General features: G+C 52.3%; 1 protein-coding gene and 1 long non-coding RNA gene across 2 annotated transcripts; both read right to left on the bottom strand.

The window, feature by feature from the left end:
- Positions 1–391: 391 nt before the first annotated feature.
- On the bottom strand, positions 392–3,348 carry LOC134499558 (uncharacterized). Its single transcript, XR_010068163.1, has 4 exons — positions 3,276–3,348; positions 1,606–1,843; positions 1,104–1,164; positions 392–551 (listed from the first exon to the last, which is right to left on the bottom strand). It is a non-coding gene; the product is annotated as an uncharacterized LOC134499558 (long non-coding RNA).
- Positions 3,349–3,378: 30 nt separating this feature from the next.
- ZDHHC19 (zinc finger DHHC-type palmitoyltransferase 19) lies at positions 3,379–9,837 on the bottom strand. Its single transcript, XM_063306694.1, has 6 exons — positions 9,734–9,837; positions 7,676–7,797; positions 6,532–6,659; positions 5,072–5,244; positions 4,248–4,353; positions 3,379–3,516 (listed from the first exon to the last, which is right to left on the bottom strand). The coding sequence occupies exons 1-6, from the start codon at positions 9,835–9,837 to the stop codon at positions 3,379–3,381; spliced, it is 771 nt and encodes a 256-aa protein (XP_063162764.1).
- Positions 9,838–22,746: the final 12,909 nt, after the last annotated feature.

Here is a 22,746-nt window from a genome sequence, read left to right as displayed (position 1 = left end):
GTGGGAAATGGCGGGCTGGATCTGACTCTGCCCGGACCTGCTTTTCACAGCTGCATTCACACAACACCCGCAGCCTGGCACCTGAGTTAACCCCGCCTCTGGATCTACACCAGTGTTTCTCAAACTTGGCCACCTGAAGATGTGTGGACTTCAACTCCCAGAATTCCCCAGCCATTTTCTCTGCAAAGATGCCCTTATGCGCTTTGCTGTGCGAGCTGAATTCTAATCTATCAGCCAGCCCTTTCCTTCAATGATTCACACACATGCATGTGCATGCGCACACATGCTCCCCCCTGCAAGTGGACAGACCAGACGAAGCTGTAGTAGTGGAAGCAGGAAAGTGGCACATGGATTTAGCCCCAATTCCCATTACAGAACGGCAGTGGCTGGATTTCAAAAGCTCTTCCTTCAGGGCAGTCTTTAGATGTCGGACACGGACAGGAGCGTGGCCGTGGGGGACGAAGGGGCCCGCCGGCTGCCGTGGATCTGGCCCTTCCAGTGGGGCTCCTGATTTGCATCCAGCTTATCTGCAGAGTTGAGGATGTCGGGGACTGGCGGGCAACAGGAGCGCCACGTTACTGTCCTGCCGCACCAGGACTGGGCAAAGACACAGGTGCGCCCTACCCCACCACTGGCCTTGGGCCAAGGCCGGACAGGTGCCCTTTAAGTGGCAAGGAGCCCAGCGCCTTCTGCGGATCTGTGCTAGCGGTTTGCTCCTCTGGTCCCAGTTGGGAATTTAGGGGCTGGGGACCAAGGGGTTGGGGGACCCCGAGAATGAACAGAGGGCAACCTTTTGGCAGGGGAAAGGGAAGTTTTTTCGGGGGGGGGGTGTCTTTAGTTTTTCAAAACATGCCCATTTTAGGCTGACATTACAGTATAGATGCAATGTCCCCCCCCCCCAATGATGGGCATCTCTGCTGTCAGTTTTCAGCCATTGTGATCAAAGTTGGTTCAGAGAACTACCAAAAGGGAGGCTGGAGACTGCGATTTGTGCCCTCCCCCCTCCTCCATCTTCCTCTCTCACCCCCTGCTCAGCCTTTGCTCCATGCTGAGCTTTGCCCCCCGGCCCCGCCCAGGCACTTCGCAGGAGCTCCCCAACTCACTCGCAATCTGGACGCTTCTGTCTTTGGCGGCCAGTTGCCAGGGGCCTCCCTTCTTGCTCACCTGCCAGGAAGAGGAAAAACCAGGGTGACGCCCCCGGATCCCTTCTGGTGGGGACCGGCTGGCCCGCAGAAGGCAGGGTGGCTCCGGCTTTTCCGACATCAGCGGGAGCAGAGATCCTGGTGGCCTCCTCCCGCCCAAGGTCCCAAGATCCCGCCGCCGGCCAAGTTGGGCCCCAGACCCCCAATTTAGGAGAAGCCCAGTTTGGTCTTCTTTTCTTCTCAGCCTTAACATCAACCGTTTACTTAAGTCCTGTCTCCCCGGGACGAAACAAGGGGCCGAATGTTTTGGTCCTGCCCCTTTGGGGGCTGTGCGGGGTCATCGGGAAAACCTCGAAAAAAAAATCTCTGCCTCTCTCTCGCACGCTCTCCAGCATCGCCCTCGGAGAGAGGAAAAAGGGAGGCCACCTTTGCCGGGGAAGGGACCGCGCGCCCCGCCACCTACCTCCTCGGCGGCCCCTCCCGCCCGGGTGCCCGCGCCGGGCTTCAGGAGGCTGCCCACGGCGGCGGCGAGCAGGCGGCCCCACGCCTTCAGCGCCTTCGGCTCGCGGCGGCGGCGGCGGCGGCGGTCGGGGGGACGGGCGGGCGCGGCGGCGCTCCGGAGCCCGCAGCGAGGCGGGGCGGCCTCGGCCCCCTTCGAGCCGGTCCTTCCGGCGACCGGCCAGGCGGAGCTCCGGCGGGGCCTGCGGGAAGCAACGGGCGGCTGGGGCAGCGACGGGCGCCGGGAGCCTCCGGAGCCGGGGCGCTCGTCTCGGCCGGGGCGCTTCTCCCCAAACTCCATCCGCCGGTCTGGGGGTCGGGCGCCCTGGGGGGGGAGGCCGAGGGGGGAGAAGAGGGGCGCCCCATCGCCTCCAACTCTTGCGGCGGATCTGCCGAGCGAAGAGAGGGCGACGCGCGGAAGGGAGAGGAGCGCACCCACCCGAGTAGAGTTGGGAGTGGGGGCGAGACCCTGGTGGGGTCGTGGGGAAGGTGCTGGGTACGGTGAGTCCTGGTCCTCCTTGGGTAGGGAAGCCGGCTGGGTGACTTGGGGCCGGTTCCTCTCTCTCAGCCCAACCCACCTGGCAGGGTTGTTGTGGTGGGGAAAAGCAGAGGCAGGAGCGTTAGGGATGTAGAAAGAAAGGCAGGACAGCAGTCTCATAAAAGAAATAAAATCATGGACAGAGGCAAGGGATCGGATCCTTGTGCACCTACCGAACAGCTTCTGTCCCTACCAGCAAATCTGGTTCGGCTTTTCTGGACCCAGAAACTCAGCCGGGTTTAGTAATTGGATGGGAGACCACCAGGAAATCTCACCAGGAAAACTCAGGGCTAGACCAGAAGTCTAGAAACACCCTGGAGGAATATTGTACAGCAGCAAACTTCCTCCATACATTGCCCAAAAAACGACATGGGCTGGTCTGGGTTGTCCACAGGAATTCACCAACTTTGGGAGCCAAAACCTAGCTGCCCTTGGCTGAGGTCAGGCCTGATTACTACATGGATGGGAGGCCACCAGGAGATCATAAAAGGTAACAGCAAACCGTTTCCATAATGTTAAGAAAACTGCACTGTATGTTGAGAATCCGGCTTGGCTCGAGGGCATCCACACCAGAACGGAGATATATTTGCAGACGGCATGGGGCAAACAGGCTTCTTCATCCCAGCTCTAAAGCCGTAAAACCCTTTCGTGTCCTGCTCTCTAGCTGGTTCCCGGCTGCCAGACTCCGTTGGGGCAGTGGGCTCTGCACTGCTTTCAAGTGGATTCCCAAAAAGGCAGTTCAGAGCTTACGAAGGCATGGAAGCAGCACGTAGTAGCCACTCTTAAAAACTACTGTGTTTTTTCCCCTTCGATCATGCGGCAGCCGCAGAGGGCAGGGAAAAGATGTGGCTGCTTTAATGAACTGCGGACAGGCCCTACCTTTGCCTTCCAAGGCCTCTTTCTGTGGAGTCAAAGCCTTCACAGCCACACTGAGCGTTAGGAATCACTCAAAGTGCAGTGTTTAGGGCACTTTTTTTTCAACCGTGGCCACTTTGAGATGTGTGGACTTCAACTCCCAGAGTTCCCCAGCCAGCAAGGTCTAGGCTTAACCGTCTCCTAAATCCTCCTCCTCCCACCCCCACCCCTCCATTACTTACTTGGCTTCCTGTAGCTTGCACAGAGCGAGGAGATTGCTCCTCCAGGCCGAGGACTGGCTAGTGGACAGATCCTGCGGAGGAAGGCATGGGGTGGGGCAAACATTCACTTCTTTATCTGGAAGGTGCGTGAGCCCCCTGCAGCGAATCGGGGCGGGGGGCGGGGGGGTGACCACAAGAAAATCTGAAAGGCATGGACCTCCAGTCCAAGGCGGCTCGAGTCGTGGCTGAGCGTTGGCAGAGGCTGAAAGAACAGGCAGCGTGAGGACAGTTAGAGTCCCGTCTTGTGAGACGGGCAGCTGCATAAATAGATAGAGAAAAATAGATGATAGATGATAGATAGGATGTTAGATAGGATGATAGATTTATGACTGATAGTTGATAGAATGACAGATCGGATGATAGATACTGTAGACAGAATGATAGATTGAGAGATGATAGATGATAAATGATAAATGAATAGAATGTTAGCTAGCTAGTACAGGAAACTGAGTTTTCTTGAGCAGAATCACTGGGGTGGGTGGGGGGTGGGGCTGGACTAACTCACACACACACACACACACACACACACACACACACACACACAGACCCCTCCATCCCAGAGGTGCATCAGGAAGTCACTGGGCTCCTGAAGGGGTAAAAGCAGCGTGCGAGCTTGTGGTTCACAACCAGGGAAACAAGAATTCCCTTCTTTTCAGCAGCCGTGATCGTTTGGATGGAGAGAGGTGAATATATGGTTTTTGTGTCTGTCTGTGTGTGCGTGCGTGCGTGCATGTGTGAAAAGGAGCCAGGTATGTAAAAGGGGAGAGGCAGGGCACGCTAACCCATTTGTGTGCCACTTTGTGCCCCGCAGACCTGAAAAGGATGCCCACCCTTGGCTCCAAAAGGCCAGACGTGGCAGCTGGGCGGCCCTGCCAGCCTGGCACTGGCTCTCCTCCCCTGACAGATGCCCCCCCTTGCCCCTGAGGGGTTTACCTTGAACTTGCTTGACTCCTGAGCTGCTACGATGGTGACAATTTGGCGGGACAGCAGGACGAGCAGCGGCACGAGGCAGAAGGCCGTGGGGAGGGTGAGCAGCACCCTGGCCCAGCAGAGCCTGTTAAGGCCTGGCGCAGGAGAAGAGGGGAGGCCCGAGAGCTGGGGGGGCAGAGTTGGGGGGGCCGGCCTGGGGGGATGCGGTCCCTGTGCTCAGGCTCTGGAGAACGGGGACCTCAGCGAGCGCTCCGGAGGTCTGGCCAGCGGTGGTCAGCTGGGGGGAGATGGCCTTCACGCCACATCTGCCTGCAGGGAATATGGATTCCTGCATCGCCACCCCCGGCTGGAAAGGGGCCCCGACATTTTGCACATGCATGGGGATGAGCCTGCATGCAGAAAGGCAGCGGTTGCAGCCTTGCAGGAGAGGGAGCATCCAGGCCTCTTGAAACAAACCGCCTTCGGCCTGGTGCAGAACAACGATATCCACCGTCCTCAACTAATACGGCCGAAAGCTGTGCTGGCTGGGGAGGGGGCATGCCAGGAGTGCCTGTGGGCCGTGATAAAAAAAGTCAAGATGGTGCAATCGAAGCTCCGCCCGCTTTCTGCATGCATCCTATAAAAAAGATTTTAAAAGGTGGCCGCCACCTTGACTTTTTGGACCGCACCCGGGCGAATGTGGCCACCCAGCCCACTTGGAAAGCTCCGAGTTAAGAAAAGGGGGGCTAAAAACAAGGAAGGGCTCCGTGGGCAAAGCGTGCATGCGGACCTGCACGGGCCCCAGAGGGGGCCCCCGGGTGGGAAGGAGGGTGCGGGGCCAAGGATACGTGCAAATCTTTTCCGTGCCGAAGGCCTGCTGGGCGTTGAGTGCCAGGTAGGTGAGGCAGGAGACGAGCACCGCCAGGTCGTAGCTGGTCAGGAAGAAGGTGAAGAGCAGGAAGAATCGGACGTTGTGGCAGCCGATACAGTTGTTCACCCACATGCAGTGATGGTCGAATTCCTGCTTGGGGGCCCAGAAAGAGGGTGGGGGAGAAAGAGTTGCCATGAGGCCCTTCTAGGGGAAGGCAGGGCCCTGGGGCCCTCCCTACCCACATTCATTGCTACTGGATAAACCCCTTTTCTGGGCTGGCGCCGTACCCTGAAGTGCAGAGAAGCCGAAAGGGCTGCGTTCACACAACGAGCTAAACCATGTACACACAGGGACACGCCCACACCCACAAACTAACCAGGATTAACACCAGCCAAATTTAGCAAAACCGACCTTGTTCAATGTGTTGTTTGAACCCAGCAAGTTACTGCGTTGTACCTCCAGTGATTTCGTGAGGTCTAGCAGCACGGATTGGGATTTGCTGCTGGTCTTCGGGATGAGGCCTGAGGATGACGAACTGACAATTCCCTTCATCCGAAGCCATCTTGGGATGGATCTGATATCCCGGGCATCTGCCTGGATGAAACTTTTTTTTTTTTTGGTGGCCACCGTGGCTGGTTCACACAATGCACAGACTAGGCTGGCGTGAATTTTGGGTAGTTGTGGTGCAGCAGGTTGTGGGAACCAAGCTATTGTGTGATCGACTTCAGGCACTGCATGTTCTATCTGCACAGCGATTGCATTTTGTTAACCCTGGTTTAGGGCTTGGTCGGTTGTGTGAATCCAGCCCATGGGTTTGCAAGGAGACCAGAACAGCAGCAGAATCAGGTTGCAAGGGCTTGGACTTCAGCTGAACAGAAGTCATGCTACGTTGGGCCTGAATCACGGCTGCCGGATGGCCTGCTTCTGGAACCCATGTTTGGTCATGGCTGCCTTCACACAACAACTGCTTAACCTGGCCAGACGGAGATCTAGCAAATGCACTTGCACATGCTAAACTTGGTTAGGGTTAATCTTACGTCTTGTGCTGTGGCTTAGTATGTTGTGAAAATCCTAAACATGGGTAAATTCCGTAATTAGATCCATTGTGTTGTGTGAATGCAGCCAGTAGATCCTTCCCAGGTAGCCTAAATTTCCATCTTTGGAAAACTGGCCAGGACAATGCGTTCAAGGAAAACTGGGCTGGAGAGGCAGTGAGGAAGAACCATGCCACATTACAGCAGGTGGCAGCAGCTGGTTGACCCTGGCTAGCAGCTTCAGACCTGGCTAGTCCTTGGATGGGATAACACCAGGAGTTCCCAGGTTGGCAAGCTAGATTGAAGCATTAAACAAACCCGCTCTGGCAGAAAATTTCACAGCGGCTGACTTTGCTGCTTGACTGGGGAGACGTTTTGCTTGTGTGGACAAGCCATACTTTACCTCCACACAAGTGTTGCACCAGGAACAGTGGAAAGTGTGTGGCAAGCAGTACAGCTGGCATTTGTTGCACCAGTGTTGGTGCAGGCTCCCTAGGGTGTTGGCCTGGTTCTCGAGCTCTTCTTCGATGCCTGGGATGGAGGGAAAGGAGACCAAGAGGTGTGAAAGCCGGCTTTCCTCCCACCCGCAAGTGTGAATGGATAAAAGCTCAGAGGAGGTAATGGATGATGGGAGACTTTGGGCAAGGAAAGGAAGCCCTTTTGCACAGCACCCGGTCGAACAGCGGACCTCAGTGACACAACATGCAGCTGCGCCCCCCCCCCCCCCAATTTGAGTGGTTTTAAAAAGTGAGTAGAAAACCCCACAGATGAGAAGGCTGCCCTGATTGCTAGGTGAGTCTGTACTTCCTCCAGGGCATTGCCAGTGCTGGGTTGGCACTGGGGAGGGCCAGGTTCAAGCCCCCCCCCTGCAGCTGTGGAAGGTTGTGGGGTGATTCTCAGTCCAGGCTACCTCACAGGGTTGTTGTGGAGAGAAAATAGGAGGAAGGAGTGCTACATATGTCACTTAGAGCTCCTGAATGAAAGGCTGGATATGAATCTGACCAGCAAATACAGTCATATGAAATGCCGGGTATCAGCTGCACCAACATCTGGCTTCTGGGCTCCTCATGGCGTCATCTGGGCAGGAGAATCTTCCTCACAAAAAGATTCACGGTCTTGGGAATCTTCCCCATCCATTCCAGCCTCTTTGAGGATAGAGGCTGGAATTTTCTGCGGCTTAACAGTGGAATAGGGTAGCAGGCTCCCCTCACTGAAGGTTTTCAAATGGGGGGTGGATAGCCTACTGTTGGGAGGTCGTTCAATAGCTCTGCATCAAGCAGCGGGTTGGACTAGATGATCTCCAAGGTCCCTTCCAACATTCTGTGATTCTATGGATATGTTGATATCTTTCAGCAATGACCAGAGAGGAAAGGGGTGGGACAGACAAACTGAACATTTGTCCTGAAACGCTGCTTGCCCCCCCGCCCCCCCGCAAAGCTTCTGGTGATTTTTTAAAGGAAATGCTTCTGTCTTGCCCCAGAATATGGAAGAAACACACTGAACACACTGAGCCTTTTGAGAAGGGAGGCAGGCAGCCTCTAGCTGACCTTTGTGCAGAATTCCTGTGTCGGTGAAACTGGTGAGGAACAAGTAAAGAATGGTCGGGATAAGGAGGTGGCCACAGATGATGGGAAAGGCCCAGGAGACATTCAGGGCCAGCCAACTGCAGCTGAAAAAAAGCAGAGGACATTGTGGGTCCGTCAGGTGCTGGACTCCAAGGCTGAGACACACTGCCTTAGCACGTTTAAACCAGAAAGATGCTATACGCATCCACATCAAAAATAACCAAATTAAAGTCCGATGCCGAATTTAATTTAACGTGGAAATCATTTGCGGATCGTAATTCTGAACACGGGCAGTTTTGAGCTTCTCTGCTTTTAAAGAATTAGACTTTGCCTGATTTGTTGTGACAGACTTTCTCAGATCTGCCAGAAGCTCCTATTAATTGTTTATTCTTATTGATGATTCATGTTTTATTTATTCTTTTATTGCTTTTAAAATAGTGTCAAAAAAGAAAGAGGAAAAAAACCCCACAAAGATAAAAATACATACATTGCAAAAAAGCAATCTTTATTGCTTATTTTTTCAAGATTTGGATTCTGCTTTCCCGTTTAAAAGAAAATGTCCAAAGGAGATTTAAAAAGCTGTAATTGAGTAAATACCACACCATGGTATAAAACAGGAGCAATCTTTTGCTCTGTTAAGGCCCATATTTCTTTAGACTGCTATCTGTTTTGGTCTAATCATATTGCAACATCCAGCTGAACTGGCTGGACCATAAATAAGATAAGTAAGGTCAGACCAAGTGAATTCTTGGATGGGAGACCACCTGGAGATACCAGAGCTGCTAAAGTGGGAAGTATAAAAACCATTCCAAAGAAAGGGAATGGCAAATCACTTCCATTCATGTTGCCAAAACATCTTGCACAGGTTTTCCTGAAGCCACAAGGAGCTGGACTCAATTCAGATGCATCTTTGTTTTTTAGTGGCGGGAAGGCATCATGCTGGGGGGTGGGGCTGAAACAGGCAGTGGGAGGGGCTAGAAATAAGTGGGCAGGGCCACCCATTTTCTCTTTTTCTGATATTCCCTGGTAAGCTGACGGGTGTCCGCAGGGTGTGGTCCTATCTACTTATCACCTATTGATTTTCAGTCTAATCTAATCTAATCCTAATCTAATCCTAATCCAATCCAATCCAATCCAATCCAATCCAATCTAATCTTCAATGTGCTATCATGATGTGATTAGATGTGCTAGCAAGTTGTTTTCAACTCCTAGTGACCTCAGATTTTTTCATTGTGATCTGTCCCCAACCTGGTCCTTCAGGTCTCCCAATGGTGCATCAATTATCCATCCATCCATCCATCTCTATCATTTATCTATCTTACGTTGTGATTGTGATTGTTTGCTTTTACTGTGCTTAGGACAAAATGCTGACCAAAATAAAAATGCTGCTTAATATTACTACCCTCAAAATGTCAGTGGTGCCCTTTGGCCCAAAGTGGCTGAAGGCCCTGATTTATTGTTTTAGTGGAAGCCCCAGGGTTTGAAAGTGAACCGAAACAAATTATGCAACAGGCTTAACCCAGGTTCTAAATTAACCCATTTTGGGGACCATGCATGACGCCCACTGAAATTTTGGTGCCTTTGTGGCTTTGCCTGTTTCGCTGAAGTGGTTCCTAAGTCTTCAATCTTGGGGGAGTCCAACCAGTAAGCTCTTAAATAGAGGAGTTTTTTTCATCCTGGTTGCAAGTTCATGGTTTAGCAATTGTGGTCTCAAGAAATGGAAGCTTTCTGGAAGATTTTGAGAGAGGAAAATCTCCTTGGGGGTGACGGTCCAGCTTCCTCCACCCCGTAAATGGGGTGGACTACAGCTCCCATCATTTCCAGCTAACGTAGTTGTGGGTCACGAGGTCCGTAGTAAGGCCAACCCCTTTGGAGTATATGCTGTGCGGATGGCCAGCACGGCTGGACATCTTCAGCCCGCTGACCAACTCCCCTTCCCACTGAATCCCTGGCTTGAAAATGGCCGGCCAAGTCTCCCTCCCTCAGCCACATCTTGGTCTCGCGGGCTGCTGGAGGGAGCACCAGCTTGTCTTTACTCACGGGAAAGTGAAAAAGAGGCAGCTCAGCGCCATAAGGGAGCTGAAGTGGAAAGAGGCAAAGAGTCCTGAGAAGAGAGAGGGGGCCCCATCTCCGCTGGGCGCCATGGCTGCAGGAGAGACCCTGGAAAGCGGTTAAAACAACCCACGCGGGGCCTAAACGGATGGAAGCGGGTGGTTGCCGCGGTGAGGCTGTGACAATGGCCATGGAGGGGGCAGGCGGGGGTCCCTTCTGCTGCGGAATGTCACCAGGTGGCAGTTGAGGAGGCTGGTGGGCCCCAGTGATGGGGAGGAGGGTTCTCTTCTCTGTGGCTTTGGATGGATGGAGGACGGGCCATCAAGCAGGGTTGATTCTTAGAGACCACGTAGATAGACTTCTCCAGGTGACCTGAATCCAACCTGGTCCTTCCAATGGTGCCCCCATCGCCACTGTAACCGAGTCCCTCCCCCTTGCTGCTGCTCGTCCTCTTCATCTTCTTTCCTTCCACCCTTCCCAGCATTAGGACCTTCTGCAGAGAGCTGGGTTGTGATGAACGCCTACCCAGGTTTCCAACCAGACTCACACAAGAAGCTTACGGATGTCTGATGTATTACTGGATAGTATGCAGGTTCAAGAGCAAAGCTGAGAATGGCAAAAGCCCGGGTCTTTCGAACAAGTAAAGCTTGGACAGCTCCAATCCCTCCCCCCAGAGTCGGTAAGAGTCCACTCCCCGCGGCCTGCAGGTGTTCCTAGCGGTTCCTGCCGGTCTTCGGGAAAGTGTCCTTGAACAGGCGAGATGACCCAGATAGACATTCCAAAGTCTCTGCATCGGTGCCTGGTACAAAGAACAAGAGCAGCGCCCTCCGGAACAGTGACACGTGTCAGCACCAGCATGGCATGGGAACCGGTTACGATGTTCACAGGAACACTGAAACAGGAACCATGACGTGGGTCTTGGCATAATGTGTCCGAAGTAGGACAGCTTGAGCCTGGTCATTTGTGCCTGGAGTGAGACCTCTGGGCTGACTTGTTCGATGGTCCATCGCTTTGTTTTCCTGGCTGTCCGTGGTCTTCTCAGGCGTCCTCTCCAGCATCTCGTTGTCTTTTTTCCTTCAGTTCTTTCTTCAATCTCGTCTGCATTTACCTGTACTTTGAAAATATAATAGTTTCTTTTAAAAAAAGGAGTCGTCTCCAACCCCAAAGCTCGAAGGCGCCAGTGCTCTTCCTATCCTGCTTCTTCAAAGGCCAACAACAGACTCAGGGAGGCTAACATGGCGTTGGGTCATGTGTGGCTCAGCAAGTTGTAGATCCCAGCCTTTCTCCGGGCAGGTTGTGTGAGCCATGCCGTTGTGTCACAAATCCCCAAGTCCTTCAGGCAAAGCAAAAGGCATTTATTAAAGGGGTCAAGTCTTTTGATGGGGTACAGAAACAAAGGACACAGATATTCCGTATGCGCAATACGTCAGAAAGCAAGAAATCAAACGGTAGAAGACATGAGAACTAAACTGTAGAAAACATCGATCTCAGGTAACGTTCCAGAAGTGGCAAATCTATGGGTTATGTCACCCCCTTTCCCAGTTGAGTGTGTACCTTCCTTAACACTCACGAGTATTTACTTATTTCTTTATTTACTAGCGCTATATGGGCCACCCATCTCGTCAAGGGTGACACGGGGCAGCACAGAATAATCCACGGTCATGATTCTAGCTCACTTCTGGTCTTGTGTAATTGACTGGTCTTCACGAAACACGCAGCAGGCCTGATTAACGTACATACAGACCCTTCCGGAATTCCCCTAGTCACTGACCTGAGGCAAGCCTTTGCTGCTAAAGGGGAAGCGCCATTTTGCGCGGCTGTTTGCCCTACGCCTGTTTGCAGTCCAGCATCCCAGGCTGCTTCATGATCGCCTGGATCAAGACCAGTATGGCAGGAAACACCGTTACCTGGAACGTTGAGGCCTCATCGTCGGCTTTTGTTGTCGTTTATTCGTTCAGTCGCTTCCGACTCTTCGTGGCTTCACGGACCAGCCCACGCCAGAGCTTCCTGCCGGTCGTCGCCACCCCCGGCTCCCCCAGGGACGAGTCCGTCACCTCCAGAATATCATGTTGGCAGATTGCTGGGAAAGCCTTTGGCCCAGGAGAGATCAGAAAAGTCACACACCAGGCATTTCTATAAAAATAATTTATTTACAGAAAGCAAAACATATTTCAAGGACTTGGCTCTCAATGAGAGCAAGCCTGGCTGACTACATGCCGGCAGACAAAAGAAAGAGGAACTGAAACAAGTCCGGGCAGGTTCCTCCCCCAGGTGCAATAATTAACATTCGAAAAGGGGGCAGTTGAATTCAACCTCTGCACCCGGCCAAAATGATTAGATACAATAGCACCTTAATCTGTTAGTAGGAAAACCATTAACATATCATCCATCCACCTTGCCCTTGGTCGGCCCCTCTTCCTTTTGCCTTCCACTCTCCCCAGCATCAGCATCTTCTCCAGGCTGTCCTGTCTTCTCATTATGTGGCCAAAGTATTTCAGTTTGGCCTTTAATATCATTCCCTCAAGTGAGCAGTCTGGCTTTATTTCCTGGAGGATGGACTGGTTTGATCTTCTTGCAGTCCAAGGCACGCTCAGAATTTTCCTCCAACACCACAGTTCCAAAGCATCGATCTTCCTTCGCTCAGCCTTCCTTATGGTCCAGCTCTCGCAGCCATATGTAACTACGGGGAACACCATTGCAAAAGCCTTTATTGAGGGGGATCGAACCCTCTTCTACGGTACAGAAACAAATTATACATACATCAGTGTATGTGATATGTCATAAAGCAAGTAAACAAGAAAAGACATTGATGATGTGTGAGAATTGAGCGATAGAAAACATGGATTCTCAATAACATTCCAGTAATGGCAAATTTATAAGTTACATCCCAGCAGGCTCTCTATCTTTTAAAACTTGCAAGTGTGTTTAAGGACTTCCAGAATAAGCTCCCTATTGTTTAGCTGCTGAAAAGGCAAGTTCTCACCTACCAGAGGAAACAACCTTGGCCCGGGAGAAAAACATCTTTTCCTAAAGTTAGCAAAGAGGCCAAGACTGCCATGTTAGAAATGCCAGTATCACCTTTCCTTAACGAGGAGCCTTATGATGAAAGGGAAAGAAGAAAGTGCAAAAGCTGGCTTGCAGCTAAACCTCAAAAAAACCAAGATTATGGCAACCAGCTTGATTGATAACTGGCAAATAGAGGGAGAAAATGTAGAAGCAGTGAAAGACTTTGTATTCCTAGGTGCAAAGATTACTGCAGATGCTGACTGCAGTCAGGAAATCAGAAGACGCTTAATCCTTGGGAGAAGAGCAATGACCAATCTCGATCAAATAGTTAAGAGCAGAGACATCACACTGACAACAAAGGCCCGCATAGTTAAAGCAATGGTGTTCCCCGTAGTAACATATGGCTGCGAGAGCTGGACCATAAGGAAGGCTGAGCGAAGGAAGATGGATGCTTTGGAACTCTGGTGTTGGAGGAGAATCCTGAGAGTGCCTTGGACTGCAGGAAGATCAAACCAGTCCATCCTCCAGGAAATCAAGCCAGACTGCTCATTTGAGGGAATGATACTAAAGGCAAAACTGAAGTACTTTGGCCACATAATGAGAAGACAGGACAGCCTGGAGAAGATGCTGATGCTGGGGAGAGTGGAGGGCAAAAGGAAGAGGGGCCGACCAAGGGCAAGGTGGATGGATGATATTCTAGAGGTGACGGACTCGTCCCTGGGGGAGCTGGGGGTGTTGACGACCAACAGAAAGCTCTGGCGTGGGCTGGTCTGTGAAGCCACGAAGAGTCGGAAGCGACTGAATGAATAAATGACAACCAAACATTAATGGATGCTATCAAAACACTAGCAGTTTCCTGGTTAAACCTGTGGTTGAGTCTCTCCATGTGTTGGGACACACCTTCTGACTGCTGGCCGGTGTCCAACCAGAAGAAGAAACCGGAGCCATCGAAGCACACAAGGCAAGGCCTGGAACAGCCACTGGGGGACAGACAGACAGACTGAAGACCGGCAGAGCACGTCCATGGGCACCAACCAGCAGTCAGAAGACGCAACGAAAACTCCTCCCTCTCCCCACACATGGACAGACGCAACCGCGGTTTCAACTGGGAAACTGTTAGTGTTTCAGATAAGCCCAATGCAAAAAGAGTAGGACTTCCGGGAAGCTTGGCATTCAGACCAATCGGCCAAGCCATCCCCCCTCCCACCCCAAGCGAGGTGGCACAGCCATGTCTTGAGCCCCTTACGGAAGGCTAGGAGAGTGCGAGTGATTACAGATGCCCCGTAGGCATAGGCCAGGCTTCTGGAATGCCGGCGTGGCCAGCATTAGCTGCCATTTTAACCCTCCGATTGCCACGGGGCGTTGCTGATCAAGGGTTTGTTGGCAGCTGTCCACCTTGACTGCCATGTCATTTGCCGTCGCAGCGTAACGATCAGAGTTTCTGCAGACGGGAGGCAGAGCTCATGGAGAGGTTGAGCAATGGAGCCGTGGGGGGTGCAGGAGGTCTGTCCCAGGAGGTTCTCTCCACTACCCCCCTGCTCCGGGAGTGACTTGGGTCGAAGCTCGGAGGGTCAGAAGGCGGCCTGTCTTGGCACTGGCCTCTGCGTTGCCCTGTTCTTCGGCGGTGGAGGGGATCCTGAAGCTGGAGAGCTGCTGCTCAAGTGTTTTGTTGTCTCTGCGGTGGGGAGATAGGAGTCCACCCTCATCTTTCTCTGCTCTGTTGGATTGATGGGCCCCAGTGCCATTACTGCAAGGACCCCTGGGATCCTTCTCAGTCCTCTGCTGTTCTGACAAGTGGGACCTCTCCTTCTGCTTGGCCTTCTTCTCTTTCTCCAGCCTCTTGGGAATAATATAGAGGTGATATATATTTGGCCGACTCAAGGCCCGCCTGGAGGGCCCAGCTCAAGATGGCCCTGGCCTGCCCATTTCCTCCCAGCCCTCCAAAGTACCGCCTGGCTTCCCCTGAACAGCTGGCCCTGTGCCCCTCAGCTTTGCTGGGCCACACGGATGCCACCTGCACACCCCCAGAGGAACGGCTCTGCCAGCCTGCCCGCCCCCGTGCCCAGGGCCATCCTGACACCCGTTCGCCCAAGTGCCAGTGCTGTTGGCTGGGTACAAAGCCTGCCATTGTCCTCCTCGGAAGTCGACCCTCCTGGGCAGCCCTTCTCAAGTTGTGGCCCTGGAGGAGCCCTGGAACTCTTTTTTGGGCCCTGGGGAACCCCTGCCCATTCAGGCTCAAAGAGAGGCCGGAAGTCACAAATTTCTTATATCCGTTTCATGGGTAGGCTGTATGAGAGGCGTTAACACTGTCCTTAAACTCAAAATAGAGAATGAAACTTACCTTGCCCCAATTTGAAGCATGTTTTTAATAAACCGTGATCTCCCAGGGAAGCCCTGGGAAGGCCTCGCAGAACCCTGGCTGAGAAGCCCGGCTCCTGGCTTTACAAGTGAATGCAGCTGCGCAAATAAGTCTTGGGGGCTTCCGAGGGGTAAAAGTCCTGAAGCTTGCAAAGGGGCACCCAGCCTTCGCCTCCCTCCACAAGGCCTGGCATTCCTTGGGATGAGCTGCTGCCCCGGCGTGGTGGCCCCTTTTCCGACTGCGGCCGAACTCCGGGCCAAGCTCCAATAATGGTTACCTGGAACTTGAGGCCTCGTTCTGAGCTTTTGAATAAGGTGATATCAGCACTTTAGCAGGGCATCTGTTTTCCTTTTACCCGTTTTCCTTTTACCCCAAACCATTAATTTTTTTTGCATGCAAAAACCAGCCTTTTCAGCAACTAAACAGCAGAGAGCGTATTCTGGAAGTCCTTGAATACACGTTCAAGTTTTAAGACGGATACGAACCCAGCTGGGAAAGGGAGTGACGTGCCTATAAATTTGCCACTTGTGGAGTATTATCTGCAATCAATGTTTTCTACTGTTTAATTCTCACAGGTAATCCGTCTCTTTTCTTGTTGGATTAGTTGTTTTCTGAGGTATTGCATATACCAAACGTATAGTTTCTGCACCCGGTAAAAAGACAACCCATTGTATTTATTTATTCATTTATTGAATATTTATCACTGCCCATCTCCCCCCAAAGGAGGGACTCTTTTGCTTTGCCTGAATTACTTTGTGATCCGTATTTTTGGGTAGGCGAAGGGCCCACCTTTGTAAAGGCAGAATTGTTTTCTCCCCCAAAGTCAGGAATGGGTCTTCAGCCTGTTTTAGGCAACTCTCCGAGCTCTGCTCTTCAGCCGCGTTGCTCTCGAGCTCTCCGGCCGAGCTCCCAGGCCAAGCTCCAGGCAGGGATCCCACCAGGATGGGCTCCAATTTCGGGTGAGCCGGCAGGAGGTGACACGAATGGGGAGGGGGCTGTCCCCCAGGGCTCTGGTCCCCGGCGCCTGCATACCTCCCTGCCCAGTGGGACCGCTCACTCAACACCTCCCCACACCAGCCCGGCCAAAACAGAGCTGCGTTTCCTCTTCTTCCTCGCTCCAGGGGCTGGCTCTCGCCCGCAGAGCAGCAGCCAGGCCAGGCCCCTGAATCCACGCCACAGGGACGGTCACCCAAATCTCAGCCTTCTGTCCGGGAAGCAGCTGGGGGCGGCTGGCACGAAGGCTCTGTGCATCCTGTGAATGGGGCTGGGAGCAGGGGAAGGAGAGGGTGACCCCCTTCTGAGGATTCAGCGACTGCCCACTTGGCCTGGGGGGTTCAGGTGGGGACCGGGGGACGTCATGCCAAGGACTTCCACCCAGCCATGCCCAACACAACAGCCTCAGGTACCGGCAGCCAACAAGGCACCTGCTCTGGGAGACGGTGACTCTGAGCCGACGAGATCCTATTCTGATCACGTGGGGCCGGATTGCGGAAGGGCACCTGACTGGAATAAGCGGCAGGGACCAAGGTGGAACAGGGGTGCGCAGCCTGCGTCCCTGAGAACAGAGGGCCCTGATCAAATCACAGCAGCACCACTAAGCTTTCTGGAGACTGGCTACTGAATCCGCCCAGCCTGGTATTGGTCAAAAATCTGTGGATCAAGATGCAGCTAAACCTTAATCAGGTGTATTCATATTTGGAAGCCAACCACTGGCAAAATTGAAAGCAGAATGAAAGCTTGGTCACTTCCAAAATACATGGTATGTTGGTTTCTGAAAACTGAGTAAGAATAATAGTTACAGGCAAAAGTCAATTTTGAAAAGGAGATCTGTGAAGACGAGGAGAATTGTGGTAAGGATCCAGCAGCTGGCCTCCTTTCCTTCTGGCAACTCTCTTTCAAAGAGAAGAGAACCTCTGTGGCTCCGGGTTGAACTGTGAGTCCTTGGTGCTCCCTGAGCTTGGTGGGTTCCTTGCAGACGTTGCATGGCCCAACGAGGTAACCTCGTCAGCGCCAGGGAGGGTGGGGGGTGCTGTCTGTACGCGTGCAGAAGCTTGCTCTGCCAGCGTGGGTGGAGGGGAGGTTTCCTCCTTGCTGGCTCCATGATTAGAGCCGGGACTTCTGCCAAATGGCTTCTCCGGTGTTGACCCCTGCTTCCCCTCCTTCTCCACCCAACTAGGAACCGTCATGAAACAGGGAGCCCATGACCCCACTTGGGAGCAGAACTTCAGTTGCTAGGCAAAGGGGTCGTTAAGGGAATCCGCCCCGGTTTCATGACCTTTCTTGCTGCATTGGTTAAGCGAATCCCTGCGGTCATTAAGCAAAGCACGTGGTGGTTAAACCAATCACAGGGTGATGTCATTAGTACTGATGGCGAGCAGGAGGGGGCCCCCATCCAGGGTGGAAAACGCATGCGTAGCACTGAGGAATTAAGCAGCCATTCAAAGAGACACAGATCAGGCCCGCCTTGGCTTTGGGGGTTTATCTGTCTGGGTTTTTCCCACGCTTCTTCCGTTTGTTAGGATTCTGTTTTATGTAGCCGTAATAAATACTAGAGATCTACTCCTCGTCTCAGCGTGATTCCTCACTCTTAGGACAGGTTCCCTCTTGGCTTTGCTTGCTGGAAGCTGGGTGGGAAGGTGGAAAAGGGTGATCGTGTGACTGCCGGACGCAGCAAGGGTGGCAGATGGGAACCGTTGCTGAGCGCCCAAATCGTACTGACGTGAGCGTGGGGCTGCTGCGGCGGTTGTAAGTGTGAGGACCAGCCACAAGCCTTTTTTCCCAGCACCGTCTTAAGACCAAACTGTCACTAAATGAATGGCCATGAAGCGAGGACTGCCTGTAAATGCGAAGATGTGTGGGGTTTTCTGTCTGCTTCTATGCAGCAGCTTGCCCTGCCAATTTAGGTGGGAGCGTGGTTTCCTCCTTGGTGGTTCTTGAGGAGAATATTGTGTCCTGCCCGACCGTGTGTCTGGGTAGTCACTGCTAGCCGGTGTCCTAGCCAGAAGAAGAAACCGGAGCCGTTGAAGCACACAAGGCAAGGCCTGGAACAGCCACTGGGGGACAGACAGACAGACCGAAGACCAGCAGAGCACGTCCATGGGCACCAACCAGCAGTCAGAAGACGCAACGAAAACTCCTCCCTCTCCCCACACATGGACAGACGCAACCGCGGTTTCAACTGGGAAACTGTTAGTGTTTTAGATAAGCCCAATGCAAAAAGAGTAGGACTTCCGGGAAGCTTGGCATTCAGACCAATCGGCCATGGACTGACGCACAGAGAGCAACCACTTTTACATTCCTTCACAAAGGGAGAGTTGAAGACCTCCGAAGGAAAGCGAAAGACTTCAGCGCATCCCCTCCAGCAGCCACGCGCAGATAAACCGGGACCCCCCAGACAAACACAATACTCTCCTCAAGAGGCACCATGGAGGGCTTACGAGGGGGCGCTTTGTCTATCCGAATTCTCGGCTTAAGAAGAAATCTCAACAGAAGTTACAAAGGGTATTGGATCAGATTAAGCTGAAAGAAACTGAGCTGCAGCAAAAACCAACAGAGAAGAATATTGTCTATCAACTTAAGTTACTGGACCATTGTCAATGCTGACTGTGAAAGCAACAGAAACAAGGTTGAAAGATGCTAAAAAGAGACATTTGGAATTTGCGAATCAACCAGGAAGACAGCTAGCATATAACGTGAGGAAACACAGAGAGAAGAAAATGGTATTAAAGGTTCAAGAAGGAAATGTGGAATTACTGGATAACAAGAAGATTATGAAAGCCGTTTATAGGTTTTTCACTAACTAGTAGAAGAAACAGGAAGCCTCACTGGAGAAGATGGATGAATATTTGAACAAAGAAGACTTACCAAACTTTCACAGAGACAGAAAGCAATGTTGAATAATCCTATCACTGCTTTTGAAATAGTGGAAGCTATGAAAAGAACTAAATTGGGACAAGCACCAGGTCCCGATGGTTTATCTGCATTATGCCATAGATGTTTTCAAGATCAGATTCTTCAACCTTCTGAAAGAGGGAGGAACTCAGTTTTGCTAGGTTTTGCAGCGCCAGAGTCATGGAAAGAAGCCAACATTGCACTTTTACCAAAGGAAGGACAAGACCCCTCTCTAATTAAGAATTATAGACCCATTTCACTGTTTAATAAAGACTATAAAATATTTGTTTCAATACTGGCCAAAAGAATGAAGGAAATTCTCCAGGACTTTATTCATCATGGCCAATGTGGGTTTTTACCCAAAAGACAGTTAAAGGACAATGTAAGAATTGTTGTGGACACTATAGAAGACTTACAATATCATAAGGAACGCCAAGCGGCTCTTATTTTCCTTGACGCAGAAAAAGCTTTTGACATTTTGAACTGGTGTTTTATGTTGAAAGTCTTGGAAAATATGGACTTTGGAGAGTATTTTGTCCAGGGAGTCACGTCAATCTATACCCCTCAAAAGGCAAATGTGATTGTGAAGTTTTCTACAGAGATATTAGAAGAGAGGAACAAATCAAGAGATTAAAGATAAAACAGAGACCTTTAAACTGAGGGCTTTTGCTGACGATCTAGCTTTGATATTACAAGACCCTCTGGATAATGTAGAATATCTCATGAAGAAATCGAGAGTTTGGGTCATGGGCAGGGCTGAAAGTAAAGAAACAAAAAGAAAGATGCTGACCCAAAATAAGACTTTGTCCAGCCAGGAATTGCTGATGGGTAAGACTGGTCTGAAGACTGAGAGAAAGGTTCGATATTTGGGGGTGATCTTATCAACTAGGAAGAGTAAGTGGTTTCAGAATAACGGTGTTACAATTTGTAATGATGTGAAAAAAGACATGTTAAGAGGGGACAAACTACAACAGTCTCTTATGGGGAGAATTTCTGTGATTAAGATGAATGTTTTGCCTAGGATGGTGTTTCTTTTCCAGACTATACCGATTTTGTCAACAGATTTACCATTTAAACAATGGCAGGCGGTCTCTGAGTTCATCTGGCAAAGCAAGAAACCAAGAATTCAATATAAATTGTTAAAAGATGCCAAAGGATGAGGAAGTCTGGGGTTACACACACACACACACACACACACACAGACACACACACACACACAGAGCATACGATGAGTACATGACCAGGGAAAGGCAACCACATACACACAGTCCCCACGATTACACACAAAAGTCCTGAGGGATACGGTAGTAGCCTCCTAACCGGTGGGGTTTACCTGATTTGAGGTTGTATTTGGATGCTGCTTGTCTGCTTTGGATGAAGGAGTGGATAACCTTGAGGAATACTTTGAAAAATAATAAAGGTCTTTGGAAAAAAAACCGCCACCAAGGAGGAAACCACCCTCCCACCTAAACTGGCAGGGCAGCTGCTCTATAGACACAGACAGAACATCCGGCACAAAATCGCATTTACAGGCACTCCTCGCTTAATGGTCGTTCGTTTAGTGGCAGTTTGGACTTAAGACGGTGCTGGAGAAAAAGACTTGTGGCTGATCTTCGCGCTTACGGCTGCCGCAGCAGCCACACGCTCACATCATTACGATTTGGGCGCTCGGCAACCCGGTTCCCATCTACCGCCCTTGCGGCATCTGGCAGTTGGACCATCTCCGTTTTCCACCTTCCCACCCAGCTTCCAGCAAGCAACGCCAAGAGGGAACCCTGTGATTGGCCAAACCACCAGGTGCTTTGCTTAATGACCACGGGGATTTGCTTAACCAACGCAGCAAGAAAGGTCGTGAACTTGGGGCGGATTCCCTTAATGACCCCTTTGCTTAGCGACCGGAGTTCTGCTCCCAGGTGGGGTCGTTAAGCCAGGACTACCTGTATCATGAGGACGCCTACTTGGGTATCAAAGCAAACCACCCAGCTCAGGGAGCAGCAGGAACTCCACATCTCTCTCTCTCCCGGGTCCTGACTTTCAATGTTGCCAGGCCTTGATCTGTATGGTGGGCTTATCTCCTTCAGCTTGGCTCTTCCGAACTTGGCTTTTCGGTCTCCCTTGCCTGTTTCTTGAAGGTCGGGCCTTACTTTCCAAACACTTTTTTGTGCTGCCAAGAAGCCATTCTTGGAATTTCCACTTCCCTTTCCTCCTGCCCGATTCCGGCTCTTGGCTGTTCCGTGTTTGGTTGCCCAACTTCTGCTCTTCCTGAGTGAAGTTGGGCTGCTCGAGGCGCCTCGGCTGGATGCCCGCTCTCGGCTGGGCGTGTGGCTCAGCAGCCCTTGGGCCCCTCTGCATGGCCATCCCAGGTTGTCTTGCTGCTCCTGGGTCTGCGACCACGGCTGGAAGCCAGACTGCATGCCGAGTGTCTTCTCCGGAATTGAGCCTTTGATAGAAACGGTCTCATCCGGGCCCTTGTGGGGTTGGCGAGCCTGGCTCGTCCCAGGGCAACAGGCTCACGGGGTGAGCTCGCCCCTCCTGGCCTCCTGGAGCGGTTGCGCCCCCCTCAGAGATGCGTCGCCAGGAGCACCCATTTCCCGCCCCCCCTCAGGCATCCCCCATCCTCTCACCCCCAGACGGGAGTGGTGGGAGACAGGGGACGGGGCACCTTCAGCCGGAATGGGGGCGGATGGTGGGACCGGAGCCACTGGTAGAGTTTCTTCCGTCTCCAGATGCGTGGCTCCCTCCTCAGGATCCCTGTAGCCCAGGACTCAGGGGGACGACGTGACCGCTCTCCTGCAAGGGGAGGGGCACTTCTGGCACTTCTTCCCCAGCAGTGTCACTTCTGGACCCCAGACACACCAACTTCGAGGGCTCCAGGATCCCCTTTGGCAAACCCCGCTGCTGACACAACTTCACCTTCTGCGGGTGGATCTCAAGCTTGCTCCCTGGGCAAAAAGAGGAGGTCCTCCTTCAAGATGATGACCCAAATCCCAGCTTTCTGGTTAGGAAGCAGCTGGGGGTGCGGCGGCAGGAAGGCTTTTAGGGATTTTTCAAGGAGAGCCAGGAGGCCCCCCCCCCCATGTTGCATCTCTTCTTTCAGATATAAATTTCCACCTCGAGCCACTTGCACTGGGGAAGGAAAGAGGGACTCGCCTCTCTGGGTTCAGAGACTGCCCTGGGGACCTGAGAGGCTGAGGAGGGGACTCGGGGGCCATCACACCACAGACGTACCCTTAGCGCATGCCCAACCCCCAGAGAGAGGGCAAATGGTGCCCAACGATGGATGGCTCGAGGTGGTTCACATCTCCCGTGCCAGCCAAAGGTGAGAAACCGCTGCGTTGATGAAGGCATTTCTGGCTTTTCCCACAGGTGAAGCTCCACAAGCCTCTGACCTTCAGTGGGGCGGCTCCCAGCTGAACCTCCAGAGATCTCTTAGCCAGCCTTTGGTGTTTGAGTCGGGGGACCTTCGGGAGAATGCAGGAAAGGGAGTGCTGCCCCAGGCCTGGCAGCCCCCAGATGTGCTGCAGCTGCTTCCTTTTCAGGTGCCGCTCACCTCCGCCTGGATCTCCTTTGAAAGGAACAGGGTGCATCTCGCGACAAAGTGGACCACAGTGGCTTGGGCGCTGCATGTGGTAGCACCGGGAATTGGTGGAGCCATTCCTTGGAAGAAGTAGGACAAAGACCAGTTGAAAAGTGTGGGCAATCCCACACAAAGGATTCTGGGTGTCACCTCGAGGCTTCGGTGAAC

This window comes from Candoia aspera, chromosome 6, assembly GCF_035149785.1.
Source record: "Candoia aspera isolate rCanAsp1 chromosome 6, rCanAsp1.hap2, whole genome shotgun sequence".
NCBI lineage: Eukaryota > Metazoa > Chordata > Lepidosauria > Squamata > Boidae > Candoia > Candoia aspera.
Note: the sequence above shows the minus strand (reverse complement) of the source record. Positions and strands in the feature narration are given on the sequence as shown.